Below are 26921 nucleotides of genomic sequence, written 5' to 3'. Positions count from 1 at the left end.
GCAGCTCCCTTCTGTTTACAGTATTTATGCTAATCTTCTTCCTTGAACATCTGTGCATATTCAGACTAAATGTATTTCAATATCCTCATTTAATCAGTTCATTAGATGTATTTCGGCACACAATTTTTTCTTGAATTTTAGAACATCATTAAACATGTTTTGAATATTGACTTTTACAATATTTTATTGGTTGCTCTCCATTACATTGCTCAACAGTGCCTGATTTATCTACCCGTTCACTTCGTCTGTATTTGCTGTATGGCTTTGAGGAAAAATCCAGAGTGAAGGTGTAAAAATCAACTGTAACCTGACTGACAACGTGCTGAACTTGATTATTTTTGCGCTCATTTAAAAAAAAATCAGTGTGTTGCTAAGCAAAAAAAAGAAATCCTTTGTGTTTCTGAGAAATATGAAAACAAAGAATGTAATGCTGTGCTGTGTGCGTCCCTTAATCCTGTTATGTCTCTTGTTGCTTGGCCGGCAATCATCTATGTGATTTGAATGACTGGTAAGCTGTTTGCATCTGTGATTAGGAAAACTGATTGTGGCCATTGTGAAATGCCTCTTATTAAAAGTTACACAAATAAATGCTGAGGTGCTCCGATGTAGCTGTTGTACGTTCTACATGTAATGCCTAAGAACTTTAGAATTTTTACTTTGATTGTTGACAAATGATTGTATTGTAACACTAAGAGGTATGATTTGGCTTCCTGATTGCACTTTGTGGTCATTTCTTTTGTAAAGGCAGAGTGAACCTCCTTGGACATTTCACTCAAAATAACCAGTGAGAACAGTGGCAGGGAATCAGTGCAGCAATTAACATGTTAGTTCAGCTTTGTGCCAGAACAGCTCACACCATTACAAATGGTGATTTTCATCCAACAAGTCACAAAAATAATCTTTAATTTGATGATGGAGTACAGTGCATCATATTAGTGCTAAAAATGTTCAATATTAATTCCTAGGACTTACGGAAATTAGAAAAATGTCAGACTGTGATATAGTGGCAGGCTTTATTAGATCACATACAATTTACTTGAGCAATTAGACGGACAACGTTTCTAAGGTTATGAGCAAATTGAGGTGTAATCGGCACAGGGAACAAGCATGAAATCAGTGAACACGACTCTCTTGTGTAATGCTAATTGCTTTAATTTTTAACAGTCTTGTTGTCCTATGAACCCTGGCAGGGTGTTACTCACTGATGAACCTATTTTAATTAATGCAATCAATCACTAAAATCAAAGCAAAGTCCTCCAGCATAGAAAACTGCTGTCCAGACTTACAATAACAATGATTGGTTGGCAAATCACAACAAAAACAAAACAACTGAATTCATGATAAACAAAATCCCAACGTCAGAGCAATGACACATGACGTTGATAACGTTCTGAAGCAGCTAACTGTGCTGAAGGAGTAACTCTGGCTTGTGCAGGGACAATGATTTGGTTTGGCTATGTTAATTTTTTATTTTGTTCTTCTCTTGTAACACTGCTGCTAACTCCACATAAAACCCCACTTTTTCCTTCACTGGTGCAAAGTTGCTGTTTGGTTGCTTCATCCTTATGCCATCACAAGGTGGTGAAACATGAGGAGGGTGGGGGAGAAGGCCTGGCAATCCCACACAGTCTGCACTATTGAGTTCATCTTGTCAAGTAAAATCAAATTTTTGTTAGCATCAACTGAAACAAGGGCAATATTTATTTCCAAAAAAAAAAAACAACCTTAAAAGTACATAATAAATATTGACGTTATGATCCATATTTCAACCAGCATCACAGAAAACAACAGAAACTTCAGGACCAACAGCATAGAAAACACTCCATCGGCCAAAAAAGTTGCCATATGACAGAAATTAAGGAATGCATCACACAAAAAATAATGTGACCTTTGAATCAATTATTGAATGGAGTTTTATACAGTTACTTTGCTGTGGTACAATCCAACACTGGCCTTCGCATTCAAATTCATCTGTATTTATTTTATTTCTGTCATCTTTTATCCATATGAAATACTGATTTCTTTTGCTTTTGTAAAGTTATTAAATTAATTTGCTCTCTGTTACAGCTACCACAAGCTGACAGACAGTGAGAACTGCAGCCCTGGTGGTCCTACACTAACCTGGCCAGCCAGATTGATAATTTATAGCACTCTGCATTCTGTACATTATCAATGTGGAACTGCTCCCATTGAACCCATTTGTGGAAAGGAGGGAATTTCAGAAGAATTCTCTAAGCTGATTGGACGAAGCAACACCAAAGGTTGGTTTTAGCCAATCACTGTATCAATGAGACAACCACAATAAGTTACCCTGTCATCTTTTATCCAGCACTTCTTGCTGGTCTTCTTCAAAGAAATTGTGGATTCTGACAAAACAGGTGTGATAGCAGTAGCTACGTGTGTGTCCCTCCTGCGCTGTCATGTTTAAGTTGGCTCGATTGTGGTTACAGCAGCTCTGGCTTTCGTCACAGCTCTATGTCCCGCCTTAAAACATAAAACTGCAACGTGATTGGCACAAACCATTTTTGGTTTGGTCACAAACGATTGAAGTGGGAGCGGTACGAGATGGTGTCTCTTGTGTTTGTGAACGCACAAAAACCGTGAGAATTCAATTTGCAGGCAAGGTTAGTCCTGTGCTAATGTCGAATAAGATAGCATCGTTTCTAACTTTAAATAAGCACCTCTAAAACTGATAAATAAACCTGTTACAAGAAGACTGGTAATACACAATATTTACAAATACAAGAGCCTAATATCCTATTTACAAATAACCCTGTTTGAAAAAAAAATTACATATGTACATTTTTTATGTGACCCACCATAAGAAGTGTTGATCTGCTTCTGTTTGTTTTCTAGAGAAATGTTAACAGAAGAGATGAGAGCAGTTTAAATGAAGGCAGGAAGAGCAAAAGCTCCGAATTACCACAGTGTGAGCATTTAGCTCAGATGTGTGATAAAGGACCAGTGTGAGGACGACATTCATGCACACCACCCAGCCAACAAGTTATGGAATTTCTGTGCGAAATACTTGTCTTTGTTATCCGTTCTCATTCAAGAGTTCTTCCCCATGGGATACTGCTGGAGTTCTCTATTATTTCAGGTGAGTCTTTCAGTATTCAATGCCCCTGCATGACTTCGTCTTTGTGTCTTTGCTGCTCCTCAGCTGGTGAAGGTTGGTCTGCGGGCTATTCTCACCACATTGTATGTGTTTAGCCCCGGTGCATCAAAGCCAGGAGACAAACCTTGCTTATTAAACACATAGAAGTTGAACAGCTGACCATCTTGGGCTTCCAGAGAGACAGAAGCCTTGCCCACTCTCAAAACACAAGGGTACTCTTTATCAAACACAACTCTGAATACCCGCTCAACCAGGTACTTGAGCTTTATTGTCCTGTACCTCTCTGGAATCAGCTCTTCAATCTGAGGACCAAACTGCTGCATAATCAGAACTCCGTCAGGTCCCGCTTTGATCTCGTAGAAAGTGATGTTGCTGTATGTGAAAAAGCCAACGTAAGGATCTGGATTTGGAGGAGCAACAAGAATTTTCTTGGCTTCTCTGAAGGCTTTCTCGATTGCTGGAACAATATAGCTGTAGGCCTTTGTGACCACATCCTGTTTCTGGGGCCTGCTGCCCGCCATTAGGATCACGAGGCCAAGCTTCAGTCTGGGAACCAGGGAGAACGTGGCAGAGTAGCCGTCCAGATCACCATCTTTCCTCAACATCTCGTAGCCCATGAGCTCATTTACCTCCCAAGGTGTCCCAGTACGGTTTGCGAAGTAATCCTTATCACATCTAAAGAGTGGGTTCAACATGATCTTTAGAGAATCTGGCTCCAACAGCTTACGGTGGTAAGCACCCAGCAGCACCATGGCAAGTTTGGCCATGTCGGCGGGAGTGGAGAACATCTGACCCGAAGGCCGGTACCAGCCGAGATCATAGAGAGGCGCCGGTTTCCCATTGGAGTACACTCCCACCGCAAACTGGCCCTGCAACCCAGGGGTCAGCTCAAAACTGGTGTCTTCCATTCCCAATCGATCCAAGATGTTTTCTGTGACCCACCGTTGGTAGTCAACGCCGACCACTCTTTCAGACATTACATGAGCGAGTAAAGAGAATGCGAGGTTACTATAGTGACACCTAGGAGGACAGCAGACAAAAGAAAATTGAGAAAGGCTTTGAAAAGGACAGAAGTGGTGAAACACTATCTGGTCAAGAGAAATTTAATCCAGTGAAGGAGTTGTGTGTTGCATAGATAGGCATGATATGTCAAAGCAAATGTATTGTGGTTACAATTGTGCTTCCCACCTGGGAATTTAATCATGACCTACAGAGATAAAATGTAACAAGTCTCTCTTTATTTAACTAGCATTGCTACTCAATAACAGTTGAAGAATATACTGAATACAAATTATTTAGTGTTAGTATGTGAATTAGGACTACAGACTGGAGCCCTAAGGGTTATTGATGTTTGACCCTGAACTATGAAACAAGCCTTACTTGGTCCCTGGATCTGCAACGAGGACGTCGTCTTGTAATAGATTGATTGCCGATTGGGTTTTGCCTTTCCAGAGTAAATTTGTTGCCCGGAGCCTCCTGGGCAGACCTGGAGCACAACAAAGTAAGAGGATTGATGAAAACAATCAAATTACTGGTTGAGAGAAGCAAAGAAAAACATTTTTGTGGCCATTAGACACGTCTTCCATCTTGTCGGAAGGATTTTCAGAAATCTCTCTTAAATTATCGTTGCAGTGCAGTGTTTGTTTGACCTGTCTTGAAACAACACTTCAGTATTATGAGACAAGTATAAAGCTCCCTGAACATGATTAGCCCTGATTCCTTGATTCCTTGATGGCACATAATGATACACAGAGACATACTACTTCTGGATATTTTTTTCCCTCATTTCTTCTTTTAGAATAACTCAGTTACCTGAAGCATCACAGGCTGATAAGACCTGAACAGATAAACAGGTGACTCTTTATGCGCCACCAAGGGAATTCTAGTTTGCAGAGAAACCTCTCTGACACAGTTGCTATAAAATGGCAAAGTGTGGCGTTTGAGAAATAAACAAGCAGCAGTCCTGTTTCATACCAAAAGCAGTTGTCTTTTTTTTTTTTAACCTGCTGAATCCACAAACCTGAGAGCTGACTTGCCATCCTGCGCAGGGTGACAGAGGAGGAGCGAATTTGTACCTCTCCGCTGTCTAGAAATATGAGGCCATCTGTCACATATTTTAACTCAGAGTCTCGTGTTTTTCCCAGAGGGTTTTTTATAGTGAAATTGTCTACATATTTTTCCAGTGGGTCATCTAAGGAGGCGATCTTTCCATCCTCCCACAGTTTGTAGAGCATCAGCGTGGGGAAAATCTTCGATAAACTGGCAATTCTGAAAGACAGACAAGACGGCATAGTGATTGGTTTTAAATCTAATGTAGAAAAGCCTTTTTTTTTATCATGACAGTAATCCACAGATTGTATTTACTCTCTTTTCTTTCTGCTGTTTTTTTTTCACATGCCACTGTTGTGTCTAGGCCACATGTACATGAATGACCTCGTTGCACAGATGCAGAACCAAGCCAAATGTTTTGACAGATCCGGTCTCTCTTACCTTTCTCCAAGAGCAATATATTGAAAGGGAGAACACTTGTAGTTGGGGGAAATTAAATAATTTTTTTTATGATGGAGAATTGATGTACTATTGTCGACTACTTATAGAAAATGTTAAACGTGTCTTGTGCTGAGTACTCATGTTAACCTGTTTTACTGGGTCTTTTTCAGTAAATCACATTTTCTCTTATGTTAGATTATAATCCTACATTGCTAAACATATGTAAAATAGATTGTGAGAGGTGAGAAGTGTTGTAGGCTGACCATTTACCTAATCAGAAAAACTTCAGTTTGAGCAGATTTAATTTAAACCTTCAGATCAAACATGTAAATACCCCAAGACTTCTCCAGATAAACAATATTTTCTCTGAGCATATGTCTACATAGACATTTATTGCAGTTGAGGCATAAATAACCATTTAAAAAAAGATTGTACATTTAGCAGTGCAGTGGTACTGTTTCAGCTCTGAATGTCAAAGTCCCATACATCCAGCACAGACTACATTTAGACTTTTATCCTCAAGTCGCCGCTCAGAGCGCCATTTGTAAAAACCATCCGCCTCCGACACAGTTTCTTTCCTCAGGCCGTCTCTCTGATGTGCTCAATGGACACCTTACAGCCTGAATAGTTAGCTACACTGCTGTGAAACAGAATAGCAACCTACTGTTTCTTTTCTCTACACAGAAAAACAAAAACATCCCCAAAAAACAAAAACAAAAAAACACACTCTTAATATTATGTATACTAAATGTCTGTAGCTGTGAGCGCTGTAGCCAAAATGAAATTCCTTGATTGTGCACACAACCATGCCCAAATAAAGATGATTCTGATTCTGTTGCTGCAAACATCTAAAAAGAAATCTGCCTTTACCAGTTTATGAACAAGTTAACCCATAAAAGGGCTTCAGGCCTCCACGGGTGTACCAGTTAGGTGGACAGCTACAGCACACCTTCAAATACATACCACTTGTTTAATAAATCTGACAAGCTGGTAACAAGTTAAACAGGCAAACTATTCAATGCTGAAGAGTGCATTCACCCAGCTAAATGTTTACTGACTTGGCACTGGATGAGTAAATGAAGGTGCCAGGTGGAGATGGAGAACTAAACTCATTGAGCTTTATTCTTTCTTGGTGTTTTACATATCCATATATTAGACAGGAAAGTCTTTCTTACTCCTTGTTTCTCAGCCCAATCATCTTCTTATCTGCTCATAGGGATGCAGGTGGTAGTGTTGAAATTGTTATATTGGTGTTAGGACTAATCCTGAGGCCACGATGAATGTGGCTCTCAAGTATCATAACATTATGATGCCTATCAAGACGCAATTAGACAGAAAGTTTTAATGGCATGAGCTAAGCTGAATCAGTTTTAATCAACAGCTTTATTTTCCAGTGTCAAATCTTTCCTTAAAAACAATGTAAAATGTGAAGCAGTTTGTATTTTGATTCTGTTATACATCATTTTATGTTTTATGACAATTTGCCTATTGTGGGAAGTAATTCAAGAAATTAACAGCATTGTTGACATTGAACCAATAGAAAGGTAATCTTGAATGAACTATGTTGTCTAAAAAAAATAAGAAACACTGTTGACAATATTTAGGGTATAAAAACAACATACAGAGGAAACCTAGTAAATTGGATGTTTATTAGGAAAACACAAATGATAAAAAAAATTAAAATGTCAACCCCCCTTAGCTTAATTTTTATAGATGGGTGGTTGACAAATAACAAAATTCTGACTGTCCAAGTGTCGCACACTAATAAAAAAAATTATATTTTATAAGAAATATATTTAAATATTGTCGTTCTGACAATATAACAATAATACCAAAGATGATTCAAGTGGCTTTTGATTCCTACCTAGAATATTTATCCAAACATCAAAATGTCATATGGAGCGACTGTCCGGCTTATCTGTTCCCTTACAAATAAGAGATCTTTTTCCAAATAAATTTTAAAAATTTGATAGTTTTTCAGTGCAAATAAAATTATTCTGCGTTATCAATATCAACAAAAGTGTTGACAACAATGCAGAATGTCAAAATTGTTGGTTAGCAACAAAGCTGCTGCACTCAATGGATATTTAGAGCATTACGGTACAGAGGTCTGCAGCCAGGTGCCTCTCGCTTGATTGGCCCCCTAAGCTGTCTACAAGACTGCCTGACTGTAATGTCTAAACTAGAAGTGTATTCATGTAAGGCAGCCCACGCTAGCAACAATAAACCTAGTAAGTTAATTAAATACAAAAGTTAAGTTTATTTTGGCCTAGACACAGGGCAGTGTACTCCAGCTACTCTGTCCTCCTGACAGAGAGGATTATGTTGCAGTTGTGGATGTGGGTGAATTTAAGTATGTTTTAAAAGGGTTTGTTGAAAGTGTTCAATGCAGACAGGACCAGACTTGATCAGAGGCAGATTGAGCACAAAACAACTGAAACCACCTCAGCAGCAGAGCACAAGTGAGGTGACAAGATGATCTGGCAGGTGAGGCAGGTATATGAAGGCTGGGGAACAGGTGAGCAGAGTAGGAACTGATTAGTGGCAGCAGGTGGAGCTGGTCTGGGCTGATGACTGGTGACTGAGGAGTGGACTGAGCTAATTGGAGGGTTTCTGTGACTGAGAGGTGACAGAGCTAATTCTAGACAAGTCAGCTAAGCAATTTGCCAATGTAATGAATATTCTTGCTTCTAAAATAAAATAAATAGATATTCTGCACTTGAAGTAAGATGATGGAGGTGAATTGTGCTTATTTTAAGTGAAAAACTCTTATTCCATGGGCAAATAGTCTTATTTACCTGCTCAAATCAAGGAAAAATACACTAATTTCAAGAAAATTTTACTTACTATTAGTTCCCTTTTTGCAGTGCAGAGTGATATTACATACTTGGGAAGAATATTTAATGCGCTTTACAATCCGTTGTACCTTTTGGTTTAAAGGCATACTATGCAACATTTTTCAGTTAATTAATGTGTTCCATACCGTTTTGGATGATTAAATGAGTCATTTCAGGTTGAACTAAGGTTTTCTCGGCCGCCCTGGTGGTCTGTGGGGGAAATACCGTACTTGCAATGCGGTACCGCGCACGTGACGTCACCGTCTCAAGAGCAACGCCCCTTTTGCTGCTTAGGTAGGGCATACAGGAGAGAAAGCACGGATAACCCAGCTATTACAAGCGCAACAGAACCAGCGATCTGACCGACTTTACAGCCGTTAAACTTTCCCAAGACGATGTCCCAGGCGCACGGATTACTGGTCGCACTGTCGAAGAACACACCAACCTTCAGCTCAAACGATGGCTTGAGGTTCGATGGCTTAAAAAGACTGGAAAACTGGCCGAGATGATGAACGGTAAGCTTTGTTTTTTTTCCCGTGCGGCAGCGTCGGCCGTTTTTTTTTTTTTGTTGTTTGCAATCACCGTCCAGGAATGTTTAATGTTTGTCTCATTTGAAATGTTTTTGAGTAAGCTATCCTGGTAGCAGGCTATCATGTTAGCGCCTGCTACCATGATAGCCTATATGCTGTCATGGTAGCAGGCGCTACTTTATTAACATGTCGGCCACCAAAATACTCTTACCTTGACTTGATGTCGCTGGAATTGGGTCAGGATGTTCTTCGGTTGGGCCCTTTCCTCCGACAAAATGCTTGCTACATATGTACTTGAATTTGGTAACTTTTTCCGGGTTGAACTGTTGTGTAGGCCGACCGCCCCGGTGTTCCAAGCACACACATTTCTCCTTGGCAGTCTTGAAGAAAACATCTTTCATATGCGACCGATCAGCGTACCTCGAGTCGCTGTTGCCCGTTCCATAGCAACAATGTTTAAAAACCATGGTCTTAGATTTGGAAAAAGCAGTCGTTTACCGAGTAAAACCTAGGCTAACGCATGTCTCTTTTAAAGCAAAGCAGCGGCGGGTTTCAGGAGTTTGCCCCACTGCGTACCACGTGATGTGACGTCATTGTGACGTTGTGTTTCTAAAAATAGCTTGCGCGCGGTACCGCATTGCAGGAGCAGTCGGCCCGCATTCTCAGGCTCAGTAGTCTCGTGTGCATCGCGAGAGTCGGTCTTGCTTTACGGCGAGAACTGCTACACGCCTGCAGTGAAAGGTGTGCTCGTTGGTAGCGCAGTGGCGATATTTGTGCAGTTATCATGGCGGAACCAGCAAGAAAACAGTGAAAGCCCATGTTGGAGCAGGCAAGATAGAGGAAAAGGACTCTGGACAGAGAGAGGAGTCGTACACGGGTGAACATAGAAGGCTGCAAGGCTGACGCGGACCTCGCGTTTCTGCTGATGCGATTGTAAGTAACATTGTAGGGTTTCCCTCACGCTACCGCCTCGCCGACATTCCAAAAAAATAATAATAAAAAAATAAAACTAACTCGATATGCGCGCCGCTCCGCTCCGCCGGTCAGCGGTGCAAAGTTTGTCTCCCTAATTATCTTTTTTTTTTTTTTTTATGTTGGCGAGACGCTACCGCGGCGGCGGCGGCTGCGGCTTGGCGAGGCGGTGGCGGTAGCCTCGCCAAGATAGCGCTGCAAGAAGCTTGATGTTCATACCTTCACTGTGTTAGTCATTGTTTGTACTGCCGTTTTTTCCACTTTTCGTTGCGTTCGCCTGTCTGCTAAGCTCAAAACAACCGCGCCTGGCTTGACGGAGGAACCAGAACAGCTGAGCATCTTTACGACTGTGCACTTTTACTTTCGCCCTCTTGGGGGAGCCTCGCTGGAAAATCAACCCCGGTTGCATAGTATACCTTTAAAGCAACAGCCACAAACAGCATCAGAATATCATGACTACTAGTACTATTATTTACTATTACTATGATAATAAATGATTAAAAAGTCTTGCTCAACAAACACTTTTCTTTAACAGGTGTGAAGAGAAGAAACAAAATGGAATAATTAAGCACTTCAGTGTGAAGTCGCTTCCTTGGTGGAGCCCTCAACGGATTTTTGACAACCCTGTCCATGGAGGTGAAGATCTCCAGTCCCCCAACGAGCTGTACACCAATCGGGGTTTAAATCAGCAGCGTTATCACAAAACGATGTTATATCGATTTGTTTGGATGACAATACAATATTTGTCGACATCACAAAGTCTGCTACGATCCGATTTTAAATTCAATTTACAAGTCTGTGATCAATATGATGCGATATGATCTGCCCATCTAACGCTATTATTTACATTATCAGCTCACAAAAAAACACAAATAGGATTTGACCATTTTATTTCTAAGCTCTTACAGGTATCAGGCATTTAAATAAAAACAGCATTCATCTCATTTTAAAATAATAATAATAATTGGTCACCCGTTCACTATAATCTCATGTCTTGTGAATTTTAAAATAAAGGTGTATCTTGAAAATGACAAAATGGATCAATATTTCCATTTTGCATCAATGTAATTGGATCTTTTATAATTTAATTGATATATTGATGCAAATCACCTTATTGTTACACCCCTAGTCGCCAGCTGGGGTTGAGGAAGATGAAATCACTCACATTGATGGCTTGGTTCTCCCAAAAGTGTGCCCTGTGGTTGGAAGTAGTAAATCACACCAATACTGTAGACGCCTTAGCTGCTTCTGTCAGTACCCACAAATGAGCCGCTGCTTTCAGCAAAAGCAAAAACAAGACTGCAAGCCGCTGTATTTAAAACCGGCATGGAACAACAAAGGTTCACTCACCAAGATTTGTAAAGCAGACGGCGTGTTTTACAGCTGCAGTGTAATTTTAACAATATCTGAGAACTAATTAACAGGTCTGCCAAACACTAAACAATTTACCCAATGAAGTTAAATGTGGTAAAAAAAAAAAAAAGCATGTAAATTCAATGAATTTATGTGAATCTTCTTAATGCAATTACATTTCTGTTTTAGCTGCAAGATACCACTGTTACAAATTCACACACACATTTTTAAAAACGTTCCTGTTGCTTGTTGTTTTAGTAGTTTCCCATTATTGTTCCTGCTCTTATTTAATTGATTTTAGTTAAGCATTTGATGTTTACAGGTAACCTGTGTTGTCAATTGTTTTGTTAAGTGTAAAATATTAATAATAAAGAAAAAAACACTTCTAGTATTGATAGATAGTGGCACGTTGCAGTTTATTATATAGCGTAACACATTATTTGGTTCTACATTCACAATTTTGACAACAGACTTGCTAGTGGTCAATCAACTAAATATCAATAGAACACTAAGGCATTACTATCAGCAAGAGTTTCAAGTCATTTAGTTTAGTTGTATTAAGGTTTAACAGAATTAATCTAAAATATCTTGTAAGATTAAGGAAGTATGTGGTCCTTTGTATGATGATTTAAAAAAAAATCAACCAAATTGCACCAGATTTTCACAAAGAAATGTTACTTATTAACACAGTTATGATTTAAAATGTTTGTTGAAGTGAGTTAGAAAAAAAGTTCTCCATTTTAACATAATACCAAAAAACCTTCATGTGACACCATAGGACAATTTCTGGCACTGATACAGCAAATTGATAAAATTAATAGATAATGAATTTCAATATAAAATCCAAATAAACATATATCTGGAAAATTTACAGTCAAAGCAACTCAGAAAAAAAATATTTTTAGGGACAATATATGAAATATTTAAAAATATATATTTTTTCCATTTTATATTTCAAGCACCCAGACGCAAAGTTAAGCTCACCTTCAGAAATACGTTGTCTAGGAAACCCTGTATGGAGCAAACCCGCCCGCCGTGACAAAAAGCACATTTGGCAAAAAAACGTGTAATTGATGATCTGTCCTTTTAGGACAGATCCCACTCGTTAGTGGGTGCTCCTACATTTACCCTGAAGGTACATCAATAAATCTTTAAGTTCCAACTTTTAAATGTCATGTGTTTTTTTAAGGGTTAACTGGGTAACATGGCACATACTGGGACGTGAGCTGGCTTTGTTTTGGTTTGTATTGATCTGTCCCAAGAACCTGTGCACAATGAAGGTCAATGCTTTCTTTAAGTAGTCCTCCAATTAACCAAGGACATTAATCAAATGTGCCATTGATTTCAATGATACCGTTGTGGGAGGGGTCAATGATCTATTTATCTTCCTTCTATCAGTATGATAAAATATAATTAGTACAATTGTATAGAGTATAAAGACAGAAACACTTGTAGAATGTTCTCTCCATTTTTATAATATTTTATTGGTAAATAATACTGTGTCATGTTAAATGGTTATGGTAAATTGGAATCTTGTTCTTTCTTAACCAATAGTTATTGCAAATATGGCAGAGGGGTTGGAGATATGGGACTGATCTCGCAAAGAGAGTGAGATGACACTGAAAACAAAAATGAAAATTTGTGGCTTCCAAAGTTTCATTAAGTTTGATTAGATGTTACTTGAACAGAAAGACAACACCTAAATAAATATTGCTGCAGACCAAGCAATCCAACTTATCAGGTCAGTGTCCTTACTTAACTGCTAAAGAACGGCCACAGCCACTTACTCAGCCTCCAAGGACTCCATATTACTGTTCTCATTGAGCATTGTGCCAGTCAGAGTTGTTTTCGTGACACAATGGAAGCCTATACAGTTACAGTACACAAAACTTAATGCACATGTGTGAATTGCTGTTTTTGGCAGCTGTGGGAAGATCCTTCCTTTGCTGCTTGATTATTGGGCATTGATTGCTTTGGGTCAGGTTTCTCAAAGCACAAAGATAAGAGGACAGGATGTTTACTTAATTTTAAAGAGACCAGTGCATTAGATCTCAGAGGAAGGAAGTTTTACTTTTACTTTCCTATTATGTGGGATTTAAACTTAAATTCACCTCAATTAGCTCGGACATAACATCTCTTGTTATTTTATTGGCTATGCACCACCCTCGAGCATCGTTTAATTGCTACAAACTGAATCAATTATTTATTCTAAATCTACAAGCAAGTTTTATTTTAATTCCTGTTAAAAGGATGATTTTTTTTCTTTCATTTAATATATATATATATATATATATATATATATATATATATATATATGTTCCAATTAGTATGGTGTGTTAAAGGGAACATTATTAAATAAATAAATATGACATGAATAAACGTAAGTACACCATTAAATAAATAAATGTACCATGAAATAATGAAATGTAATGAAATGTACCACTAAATGTTCCACTGAATAATTAAATATACAATTTCTTTATTCAATACAGTGTAAAATATTTTATAATATTAATATTATAAAATGGAATTGAATTAACATAATTAATACAATTTAATAGTACATTTAATTGTTTAATGGAGCACTTAATGGTACATTTTATTTCATTTTACATTTTATTATTTCATGGTAATTTTTTTTTAAATTCAAGGTTTTTACATATTTACATTTATTTATTTTTTGATATATGTATTTATTAAATATTGTCACCTTTAACATTCCATATATTAGCACAATTAACAGTGAATAAAAAGAGAAAAAATTACTCAGAGAAAACTTGGAAAATAAACCTTTAAGGAAAGAAAGTTATATACAGCCGACAACAAAATAAAACATAAACAATTTACCTTAAACGAACAAAATCAGGTTCTTGTTATGTACAAATAAACAGTGTAAAAGACCATTATGTGCAGAACTAACCTGTAGATAGTATATTCACTGGGTGGGCCTGACAGAGGATCACTGGCATTCCTCTTTCCAAAGTTGCCAGTCCACAAAACTGTGTCATTCAAGATCACGATGGCAGATAAAGCAGGAAGGCTGACAGGGTTGATGCTTTGCCGAAACAAAACGTCCACCTGCAAGGCATAAAACCAGTTTTAACATATAATACAATATAACTGAATCTACAATTGGACTGAAAATCTATTTGTTTCCACTGGTAATAGTGATAAGGTAATTTAAGCATGGTTAGCTTCTTGCGTTTCATGGTGTTCGGTTTATGGTGAAGACAGCTAGCGGCACAGTACTGGACCAAGGCCAAATCACCCAAATGTGTATGGTCTTTGTTGTCTCTTGGGGAGGTCTTCTGGAGTGTAGATCACTCCCCACTGCCTCAGTTAGAGTGTGTGAGAGTTCTCCCGCTGTTTCAAGTGTGCGATAAACCATGGGGCAAGATGGTAGCCTCTTTGCTACGTCAGGTGTTCGTGTTGCCTGGACTTATGCACCCAACCACAGTTCAGATGACTCTGGATGGTGTCCTGGAAGGGGTGTCATCTGGGGCATATCAATGCCCATGTGAGCGATGAGTAGAGCTCTTGATTTACAAGTCCGAGATTAAATATGCTAATGTGAACAACTGATGTAAAGTGTATTGGAAGCACTGTCCGACGCAGAAAGACGTGTGTTTATGGAACACCGTAGTTATGCTAAGTCAGATATATCTTTAGAAGCAAATTATAATGCATTTACAATGTAGTGCATTTTGTCACTCTCTTTAATGGTACACATTTTAAAAGCTAATACAAGGTCTTGATTTTTTTTTTTGCTTTAGTAAACTGAGTGGACTCTAACATGTTTTACTTATTTTTAAGTGACCTGACAAGGAATCAGCAATCAGGTGCTTGGATTCAGGGTTTTTATAGATGCAGTTCTACACAGTTAAACCCTGTAGTTAGCTTTAGCTGTCACTAAATACAGCTTGAATTAAACAATACTGTATTAGCTTTGTTAACATTTCACTAATGTTATCAAAGGCGTTGATTGTTTGAACCTGTGGTACTTTTTTTGGTTGGTTTTGTTATTTCTATATCTCTTTCTGCAGGGGTAGAAGCACACTCCGAGGATGTTAACTTGCCCTCTCTTTTTCCTCTGGTCTATTTTGTGACCTTTTCCCTTCCTTTCTTTCTCTTTTACCTTTCCATTTCTGTGTCCATTGAATATGAAATAATTCCAAAATAATATGCAATAAAGTTTTTTTGCATACATATCAAGTGGAGCACTAATGCGAACACAGGAATGCTTCATTTGCGAAAGTATTAGTGTTACACTGCCAGACAGGACATGTAATAATAAAAAAAGACAAGGAATCAAAAATTATGTTCTGGAGATCCCTGGAAAAGGCTAATTGTGTCTCCTTCTCATCAGCTGAGGAGGGAAGTTTTGTAAGAAGTTTGCCTGTAATCCTCATTTCCTAAGTAACAATTTTTCTCAAACAAAATTGGTGTTAGATTGTAGCAGACAGAAAATAGTCCCAATCAACTTTTTTTTGGTTTGACAGCATATTTATTGCCTTAACAAGGAGTTTTTCCAAATTTGCTGCAATCCAGGTATGTTTACATGAGTTAATGAAGGTTTTGGAGAAGACAGGGGAGTCTTAATCCATTGTAGAGAGGTCCTAAAGTTGTGTGCTTTAGTGAAGTTTGTCAGATAAAAGATATTTAGAGAGTCTTGCCTAAAAAGTTTTCCCTTGCTATTTTGGGGGAAGGAGTACCTTTTAACTACATTTATATGGCAAATGCTGTACAGTCATGTTCAATGAATTGGAATTTAGATGAAAGGTTCCTTTATTTCAGTAAATCAATTTATTAAGTAAAAACATAATATATGTAGATTACTTAATGAGTGATGTTTTCAAGACTTTATTTCTGTTATATGATTATTTTCAGCTTGAAGCCAATGAAAACATGAAATTCAAGAATAGACATGTTACAGCAGACCAATAAATAAACATTTTAATAGACATGTGGCCTTAATGTTATTTATTTTTAAGAGGAACCTCTGATCTGATAAACAAATCAGATCAGAATGCATTTTCTACTTTATTAAGTATGACTGTATATCAAGCCTAAAAACAAAAAAAATACAAAATTATGTAAAATGTTAAAAATAAAGTAAATGAAAAGATGAATTCTTTCAACAATATTTTCTATAAAATTTAACAGTCATGTTTGTTTTGTTTTAGAGTAGTGTATTTACTGTCAAAAAAATAACCAAATAATTTAAAAAACCACTATCATTACAATACTGAGAATAAGTATCAGAATAACTTTATTGTTGTCCCCGTAGAGTAATTGGTTTGCAGATTACTGTTGGTTTTAGGATGCAGTTAAGGTATTCACAAAAAAAAAAAAAAATTGCAAAAAATTATCTATTTTGTATTAGGCTCTAACTGTGTCTGTAGAAAATAAATTAGAAATAAGGAGTTTTCAGAGAATGGAAGGCTACAATTCAAACACTAGATCTCTGCTGAGATTTAAGAGATGGAGGCAAATTTGACGCAAATGTTCATCTGCTCCTTTGCTTAATGCAGTTAAGCCCTTACTTCTAAAGTGCATATATTTATTCTGTTATCAGATGTTTAAGTGCTTCTTCCTGCTCCCCATAACTCAACCTTTTGCTCCAATGAACTGTTTTTTTTTCTCCCATTTGCTGTTTCTTTAATCTCCTTCTGTCGAGTGAAACAACATTTGGTGTGAAGGATTATCCAGCCAGCCTCTCAGTTTACTCGTTTTTGAGTGAGCACAATAGTAAAAGGCCTGCAGATTGTCCTAGTGCGATTAACTTTTCTCACCTTTTCCAATGCTTCTTTGAGACTGGGAATAGGATGCTCCAAAGGGAGAGGTTCAGGGAAGCGGGGACACATCATCTCTGAATTGGCATTGCGACCCATGTCTTCGTCTGAGTGATGGATGAGAAAGGAGGAAAGCGAGAAAAAAATAAATGTCAGATGAAGCCTTCTGGGAGACTGTTTCTTTTTTTTTTTTTTTACAAATCCTACTTGATATTTGATAGAATACAATATCCAGGACACAATGGCGGGGATGATGTGCTTTAATTGGCAGACCGAGCGTTTCATTTAATTCTTTCTGCTTTCTGATGAAGCCTCTTGATCTTACAGAGTACATTCAGACATGATGTGCTCTATACAACTCCCTGATGAAAGATATGACCTGGTTTTGCTCTACCCGCTCATAATTCAGCATATCTCACTGAAGCCTCCTACCAAAACACTACTTCTCATTATACTGATTGTAAACATTGGAAATTAAAAAAATACTTGTTATTCAAATATATATATATATATATACGCCGTAGCCGTCTCAGTGTGTATGCCAGTACAGCGCCATGTCTTTCTCTGTGATTTCAGAGTTTATGAAATTATGTGACATGCTGTGTTTTTGTGCTTGAAGAGATGCTTGTCTTACAGCCTGATAAAGTGCTATAATATCAAGGTCGATCAAGATTTTCTAATGATTGCTTACTGCATATTTTAGTTTTGACCATTTTATTTAGTTTTAACGTAAATTATATTGTGTTACTGGAAGTATTAGATTATTGTTATGATGCAAGCCATGTATAATTTTTACTGACCAGACTCAGTCATCTTGGAAACTTTAGAATATAAATGCATTTGAGTCATTACTGCAGAATAATCAAATATTATATAAATTAAAACATTGTTTTACTTCTGATTTATTACACATAAATTTTAGTTCTAATGAAACAGCTGATCTAAAATATCAAGATGATTAAATATCACAAAATGGAAAATTATTTTTTGGGTCCTTGAGAAAATATGTCTAAAGTAACAAGAATCACACAAAATCATTAATAATACATAACTCAAGAACTATAGTATATGATTGTTTAGTGTGCACCGTGCCTAAAGCGTTCATTCAATAAACTAATGAGATTAGAAGAGTACTGTTATGTCACTGTATTGGCTCAGAGGAACAGACAACATCCCATACTGGTGCATTAGCTTCACCATGGAAATAAGAAGTTCACTTGATTTAATCGTCAATTTTAGTTATTTAATTACATTTATTTAACCACTAATATACAAACTGTAAATTCTGATCATCTGATCAAGAGCGTAAAAGAAAATAAATCAATGTCGCATCAGTCTTGGTTTTACATTGATTAATTACAAGAACAAACTTGTGAATCTGGGTTAAATTTATTGAGTTTATATATGACAGATGAATTACTATGTGGTTTATAAACTATTTATTATCAGGTGGATGACCTTTCTTAGTTATGTATATCTCCCCTGTGTTTTAACAAACTAAACCAATTTCATATGTATATTTGTGACAAGATTGGCCTGAAAAGAACTGATTAGAAACAAATGTTTGTGTATGTTGATGTAGTTGTTTTAACTGTTGATGATGGAAAAAAAGGGAAACTTTGTGTGTCCATGTATTCATAGGTAATGCTCTTGTTTAACATGTTCTTCTGTTAACATTTTAACATTAGAGGCTCACCCTTGTGAACAAATGTTACCACCTGTTTTTCTACTTTTAAAGAATGCAGACATCAGCCTGTTGTTCTTCATGTTGTTCAATGCAACAGCAGTAAGTACTCACAATAGAGGGAAACAAATAATAAAACAATAGTATGTTGGCGAGTGTTGTACCCCAAGGTCTGAAAATAATATATTTTTCAAAGAACAAAAAATAAGTGGCTTCTTAAGGTCAAGAACGAGATAATTATTCAGGCAATTTCTGATGAATGTCACACTGTGAACAGGTTGCTAAGCAAAGCATCAAACACGTAGTCATGGAACTCTCTTTAGATTTTAGTTTGAGCCAGGAAAGGAAAACAAAAGTTTAAAAAAGTGATTTAAAGCATGACAGTAATGCTCTAAATATGCGCTATTTATTAAATGTCTCTGTGGGTTTGAGCAGCAAAACACCGTGAGAAACATGGTGACCTTCAAAACTCGTGATTAGCTAGTTTAGAAGTTTGACTTTACAAGTAGAATGGGCTATCACTATGCAAAATTGAGTTTGAGTGAGTTTATGTTTAAATTGGGTTTTAAAAAGTTTAATAAAAGGACACCAATAATGCATTACGCCGCTTATATTCAACTGTCTTCTATTTACATTTATAAGACGATAGAAGCCATCAGTATAACACCAATTTCTTTTTCGTTTACATGTCAATCGTAGGAATTAATCAAGCAGTATGGCTACTGTATTGCTCCACCAAACATCATAGGGTAATGCCAATCAAAAATGTATCACATAACTTACTCTAACTTCAACTTCTGAAGTCTGAGGTATTTGAGTGAACAAAGCTTCGCACAATGACATCCATGACCTGACACCAATACTGCAGTTCTTACCTGGCTTAAGTTTGGGCAGCTGATATTGCCAGAGGAAACAGCCTGTCATCACCAGAGAGAGCAGTAGAAAGAAGACCAACCACAGATGGGCCCACTTCACCTTCATCTTCTTGGTTTTAGAGAGTCCTTCGAATGTAACACTGGCAGCTGCTGCAGGAGCAGGCGGAGGCGTCGCGACCGGAGTTGTCTTACCAAACAGAAAGGAAAGAAGACAGAACACATGGTAAATTAGCTTTCAGTGTGTGACAGGTTTTTTTTCTCTCTTCAGCCATCCATTGACAGAGCTTTAGCTATCTGTAGTTTTAGCCTTCAACTAGATTTCCTTTTTCATATGGGCTTCAGATGTAAAATCCTTCAGATATTCTCGCCGTTGTGTGAAATGCAAGTAGTTCCTGTTGCACTTAGCAGAACTCACCACCTGATGCTTCACAGGCCAGAGCAGGATTACCACAGATAGAAATCTTCTTAACCCTCAATCAACATCATAAATATTCACTCAGTCATTCCTGCCATGTTCACGATTTCTACTGTCCAAAGGCAGTAAATGGTTTCCCATGGAGGTTTTCCTGAGCAGTAGAAAGGCACCGACATGGACTCTCATCTCTGATTTTTCACTAACTACGCTGTAATCCTGCACCATCGTTGCTCCCGTTCCTCACAATTCAATTTCCTCTCTAGCGTCCATAGGCTGTTGACATCATAATCCCCAGATTTACTCCACCAAAGCGGCTGGGGAAGTCTTAATCTCTAATCCCTGTGAATCAATTCACTCTAGTCAAGCTTTGCCTTGTGGAGCCGAGCAGTAACTTCAGCTGAGATGGCAACCACTCAGGCCGACATGAGTTTTGATGGGGTGTCAGGATGAGCCTGTTTGCCGAAGCATATTCTAAAAAGTGCAATCACTCAGGTTCAGCAAATTCAGGTCAACCGGATTGTGCAATTTCGGATCCATGGGGGAATTCAGATTATGACGAAGCAAAACTTGGTTTAATTCTGAAATGCCATCCGTGAGAGTTGTAACTTCCATACAACTTTGCCACAGCTTGGGGTCATGTTGGCGCGGCTGCCACAGTAATGCATACTCTACGTCAGTCTCCTGTGGTCAAGACAGAGCTTCACCTTTTGGCTCAGCTCCTGAATTACTGATCGGTCTACATTACTCACCTACCGTAATGAGATTTGGGTCATGACCGAATGAACGACATCTTGGATAAATGTGGCCAAAATGAGCTTCATCCGCTGGGTGGCTGATCACTACCTTAGAAATAGGGTGAGGATCACCACCATCCATTAGGGGCTCGGAGTAAAGTCTCTACATCTCCACATTGAGAAGACTCAGCTGACGTGGCTTGGGCATTTGTTCTAAAGGCCCCCTGGGCACCTTCCCCCGGGGTGTGTTCCAGCTTTGTCTCACTGGGAGGAGGCCGTGGAGGTGGTTTAAGACATCCTGGAGAGACTATGTCTCTTGGCTTGCCTGGGAATGTCTCAGGCTTCCTCCAGAGAAGCTGAAGGAGGTGTCTAGGGAGGAGGAAGTCTGGGCATCTCTCCTGAGTCTGCTGCCCCCACGACCAGATAAGCAGAAGACAACAAATTCAATTACGAGTGTAAAATATTGATAGATCAGTACCAGTTTGAACTAAATATGATTTTGTACTTAATTTTACATAAAAATTGTATTTTGTTTTTGGTTTCATGTCATCTATGGGAGTCAATGTACAAGTAAAAATGTGAGTAGCCGCTAAATTATCTGTGTTACTTTTTGCTATTTTATTGGAAGATCAATCGGATGACTCAGAAACTCAGAAATACACGTACACCTATGTTATTACTAAACAGTTTTGTTCTATACATGCACTTTAGATAATGTGCAACAACAGAATTGTGCATTGAAAAGTTGAAATAAATGCAGTGCTTTCAGAAATATTAAGTTTTAAATACTTCTCTGTTTGGTTATCTTCCAAAAAGATCTCAAGATCTTTCCAACATTCTCACTCATTGATCACGGTGAGTTTACTTGTTTTATATTGGGAAGCTCAATGTAACTAAACTTTCTGATCTTTATTTAGATAAGAGAGGCATGGTTAATTGCACTGTGGGGGTATATGAAATAATACTCCAGTCTAAAACTCTAATGTAACAAATGTCTGTTTAATACTCCCTACCTTAGCAGTAACAAAACAATCTGTCTGACTACTGCTATGTTTAAAAAAATGCTGTTTATTCTTTGACTTCATATAGGATGGATTATTGCCGTTAAAGATCTGCAAGTCATTTACAACACCGGCGCCAGAAACCAAACCTTGTTTTGGTTTCTGTCCAGTTTGAGAAAGCAGACTCTAATCAGACAAAGCGGTTTCGCCTTATGAAAGTCTGCTTCCCGAAAACACTGCAGCAATAAATGCTGAATGCAAAGTGACCACGGTGTGCAAATTAATTCAGCTAATGCGACTCTTTTGAAAACGGATAATGACCCGCTCTGCAAACCCACTTGTTCATTGCAGTCTGGACTTTTCTGTTCTTTTTTTTTTTTTTTTTTCCTGGTAACCCAAACCACACACCGATGGACAAACACAGGACAGACAGTATAACGACAGTGTAGAAGATGGCCAGCAGCTCCTGTGGAAGGTGATACTTCTCCAGTTGCTGCAGGACGTACAGTCTCTTCTGGGCCTCTTCTGAACAGTGTCAGGGATTTCCTGACCACATGTGTCAGGGTGACAGCTGCAGTCACTGAACCCCGTGATGGTGTGTTTCTTGGGGACAGGAATGATGGTGGAGGACTCCTGTAGCTAGTACTGTCATTCAGGCTCCTCTGAACTGCTGCAGGGTCGCTCTCTTAGCTTCCCCAATTTCCCCCAGGAGTTTTCTTCTCTCTCTCTTACAGGGCCTTTTCCCGACTACTGTAAGCCTCTTCTTTGGTCCTCACATGTGGAGTGAACCGTGGTTTGTCGTTGGGTTATGTGTGAAAGGTCTTGGTCTGTGCACACATGTCCTCACAAAAACTGATGTAGGAAGTGACAGTTTCTGATAGACACGGCAGATCTCCGACAGGGAGGGAAGATTTGGAAAGAGCGATCAAGTCTTGCCAAAGATTTTCAATTGGATATAGGTCTGGACTTTGACTAGGTCATTCTAACACATAAAAAGTGCTTCGATCTAAACGATTCAGCCGTTGCCCTGGCAGCATTACAGTTTTTATAGATTGCTTTGACGCAGCAGTCAACTCAAAACCCACATTTTTCAAAACAGTTAACGCAGAGGCCTAAACAATGGCAACAATAGTCACAATGGAACATTTTGTTTGCAAAAGGCTCCGACTCTGCCAAAACATTTAACATATGATCCAAAAGCAAAATTTGCCTTCAAACAACACAATTTGCACACAAATGTTTAAGCCCTTCTAATCATTCATTACACAAGGGGCAACAAAATACTGCACTCAATGTGAATCAGTGCAGCATTGCTGGTCATTGTAGCCAATCACTGTATGCAGCTTACATATCAGTGTCATTTGTTGTTAAATTTGCTTTCTTGTAAAAAATTGATCTAGAGTCAGATTTGTTGTGATGCAAATTTTATTGATTATTCATTCTTTTTTTCACATTGTGGCTACAAATGAAATATTCCAACAGAAGATACTAGAGCTGTCTGTCTCTTCTAGTCTCTTCTCTCTTGACGAATAGACCACATGGCCTCATCTTCATCACACTCAATATTTTCCATTGCGATGCACCTAGGGAAAAATCTTCTTACATGCCTGATCCATCCTTGACATGCCTCTGCATCTATATATCATGGGCAGCAGCAGTCATTGCATTGAGCAAGGGCATCTGCTCATAAGGAAGGTGATCATATACCTTCCATCCCCATGCACTGAAGAATTCCTCTATAGGAATAGATAGAGATGTATATATTGTATAGCAGTAATACCTGCGCTCCCGTCGAAAAACTCTTACGATGGATGCAACCGTGTTTCTATTGAAAAAAGGTTGGACTGTTTGTCCAGCCCCTCTAAGTGACAGGCCATGATTTACCATAAGATCAATCACAGTTGCCTGAATTTAATCTGTAACTTGAGCCCTTCCAGCTACACCTTCACCTCACACACGGATTCCTCTTCCTCATAATCTTCTTCCTCTGACCCATCTACCTCTTACTCTGACTCTCATCTGCCTTAGACCATTCATGCTTGCAAAGAACAACACACAACATGACACCTTTTACGTAAAGCCTGCAAACTGATTGCAAATTTAAAAAAATGTGTAAAGAAGTGTCAATCAGGTGCTTCAGTGATTTCATTCTGATCAAGAAGTTTCTAAGAGCATGGAACATATAGTTTCTGTTTTGCTACCACTGCTAAAGCAATGGAGTTTGGACTGCATGAATGACATCTGCGTTAACTGTTTTGCAAAAGGGTGGGGAAATGAGAATGGGTTAACTCATTTGTAAGAGGTGTCTTTTGCTCTGCTGAGGTAGTGATGATGAAAACTGAGAGGTTGCCAGTTTCTTCAAACAGATCAAAGCAATCAATAAAAACTGTATTTGCTGCCTTGCCGGAAGGAGAACCTCTGCTCCATTTACAGCATCTAACAGTCTTTCTGCCACAACTTCTCTATATATTACTAATCTGTTTTTTCATCCACTCTGTCTATCTTTCCTGGTCCTGTTTAAAAGAAAAAAACATTTCCACAGCAAAATGCATGGGGATGTTGTGTCCAAAATGTTATGTAGCATTAGTTTTCCTTCACACAAAGCAATTTCATTTTGGTATAAAAGAGTTTAGTTTTGGTCCAAACTCACCAAAGCATCTTGTTCCAACTATAGCAAAGTTTAAACATGGCTTCTTAAGCTTCCTTTCAACAAAGGCTTTCTTCTTGCCTCCATAAAGGTCAGATATATGGAGTGCACAACAAAGAGTCAGCAGACTATCACACATGAGCTGGTCATCTCCTCTGAAGTTATCTTGACTGCCTTTCTAATCTTAGCTGTGTTTGCCTGGCCTGTAGGTTTAGGTGAATGGACATGTCTTGGTAGATTTGGAGAGATTTGGAGATACTCTCTGATGGACGGAACAAATTCAGACTGAGTTTATTTGCCATTTGCAGTATAAAACAACACATTGGAAAAGAGATTAGACATTCACACAAAGGGACGAAAACAATGGCCACGCTGTCTAATATGATGAGAGGGGCACATAAAAGGGAAAATTTTAAAACAAATACTAGAACCCTAAAAAATAAAATAAAACAAACAGCCAAAAAGTGCTTTTAACAGTCATCATAGAGTCTTTGTGTTTAAAGTCATCACAGCTTGAGGAAAGAAACTATTATTGTGGCGATTTATTATAGCATATCAACAGTGCCCCTTCAGATGCTTAATATATGGGATTTTATTTTATGAACTCATCTTGGCCTTTTTCCCTGACCTGCCTCTCTTCATGATGATTTTTGTCCAATTATGTTCTCTGATCAATTTTGAGGGATTTCCGCAAAGTGACTGAATTAATATTAAGATTGAATTATACATTTGTGGACTTGAATTATTGATGAACTTCTGACTTTTAATTGATTGCAACAGATTTTATTTAGATCTAACAGAGTAAAGGGGTGAGTAGGGGAGTAATGTGTATGCATGTCACACTTATAGATCTTTATTTCTGTAAATAGTTCACAAACAATGCATGATTATTCTCCCACTTCACAGTTAGGCACTGCTTTTGTTATTGTTTGTAATGTAACAAAATGTGAAAAAGTTAAAGGGGCATGAGAACCTACAGGTATGCCGCGAGACTTGTCAGGGTAACAGGTGATATGTTGTAACGGATGGATTTCTTACAATAAATGATGAGTGCTTAATGCTTTCTGTGGTAAGAACACTCACTATATCATCCTACCGTGTTTTTTTTTTAATATAGCACTTTAAAGAACAACACATGGTTGACCAAGGTGCTGCAGACCAGGTAAAACACAGAAAGGAGCTAAAACAGTGACAATGCTAATAACACTAACAGAGCACAATAAACATTAATTAACAGTACAACCAATGTCAGACTCACATTGTGTTAAAAGCCAAAAAAATAAAAGTGTGTTTTCAAGTGTAACCAGATGTATGAGCACTGGATAGAGTGGACTTTCTCACCTAATTCATTTTTATTTCACCACACATTTACTGTATGCAGTGTCAACAAGTTGCATTTATTTCACCTACTGTATTTCCAAGACTGCTTCTGTTCCATTTACAGGCAGACCTCTGAAAGCGCCCTATTAAACCGAAGTTCTAAATTAGCGTTACTAACCATTTTTGTTGGCAGAACCTACCACAGCTATGTTCAACCAGTGGTCATTCTCTCCGTTGGTTCAGTAACTCAATTTTCAGTGCATGAAATTATTGGTCAAGCACTCACTGATGAATGCTGTTGGTCACAAGTAATATGTTGCAGTGCAGGAAGTGTGAAAGTAAGCACTCTGATCCTGGTTAGGTAATCCGTAAAGAGAGGGCAGCATCTGGCCCATTGTACCAGGACGTGGACACAATTCCAACCAGCAGAACGCTAAGCAGTGCAGAGGTTTAATGTGTTTTTTTAATTTAAATGCACAGATAGAGAATGTACCACTCCAGTTCTGTATGTTTGCATGGAAGAGTGTGTTATTTTGAGTATGTGCAAGAAGTTTTCTGGGTGCTTGCTTTTACCTGTGTTTGAACCCCATCCAGCGAGGTTGGCGGCAGCACTTTACTCCCGGCCTTGCCCATGTTGCTGGGATAGAAGCTGTTATGTAAAAAGACAAAACAAACAGTTATTTATTCAGTAAAATATTAAACTGATACATAAGGAGTGCAAATTCTTGAGCAGGACATATGATTAAGGATGATAGTCTTTGGGGCAGTGTGATCATTTTGTTCTTGCTCTTCTATACAGTGGTTCTCAAAGTTTTATCACCCAAGAAAATAATAGGATCTCTGGACAGACATTACAGCAGCATAAGCTTACAAACTCTTATATATATCTGACATACATATCTGTACTTCTATATTGTTTTCTGTTTTTGTTGCATTTTTAGCTGTTGGGTTGTATTCTCTCATCTTTTTTGCTCTCGTTTTGTTCTACAACAACTGAATTCAAGAATATTCAGTAGAAAACTTTCAAGATAATGTGTATTACGTGTTTATACTGTCAATATCAAATAGGGCTTCATAAAAAAAATCTCAGTAAATGTTTCTACATGAAAAGAAAATTAAAGTTTTAAAACGGCCTAGCTCTGAACTAGATCTG

At 38.1% G+C, this 26921-nt stretch overlaps 1 protein-coding gene across 2 annotated transcripts; it reads right to left on the bottom strand.

Annotated features, from left to right (window-relative positions):
- Positions 1 to 229: 229 nt before the first annotated feature.
- LOC105939517 (lactamase, beta-like 1b) lies at positions 230 to 26471 on the bottom strand. 2 transcript variants are annotated; one of them, XM_036134907.1, is made up of 7 exons: positions 26342 to 26471; positions 19652 to 19838; positions 17093 to 17199; positions 14221 to 14378; positions 5139 to 5386; positions 4499 to 4604; positions 230 to 4138 (listed from the first exon to the last, which is right to left on the bottom strand). In XM_036134907.1, exons 1-7 carry the CDS (start codon positions 26399 to 26401, stop codon positions 3160 to 3162), a joined length of 1845 nt encoding a protein of 614 aa, XP_035990800.1. In that variant the 5' UTR covers positions 26402 to 26471; the 3' UTR covers positions 230 to 3159. The 2 variants fall into 2 exon arrangements, with proteins under 2 accessions (XP_035990800.1, XP_012737197.2); XM_012881743.3 differs by lacking the exon at positions 26342 to 26471 and adding an exon at positions 20067 to 20344 and having other exon boundaries at positions 988 to 4138.
- Positions 26472 to 26921: the final 450 nt, after the last annotated feature.

Source organism: Fundulus heteroclitus, unplaced genomic scaffold, assembly GCF_011125445.2.
Source record: "Fundulus heteroclitus isolate FHET01 unplaced genomic scaffold, MU-UCD_Fhet_4.1 scaffold_936, whole genome shotgun sequence".
Classification (NCBI taxonomy): domain Eukaryota; kingdom Metazoa; phylum Chordata; class Actinopteri; order Cyprinodontiformes; family Fundulidae; genus Fundulus; species Fundulus heteroclitus.
Note: the sequence above shows the minus strand (reverse complement) of the source record. Positions and strands in the feature narration are given on the sequence as shown.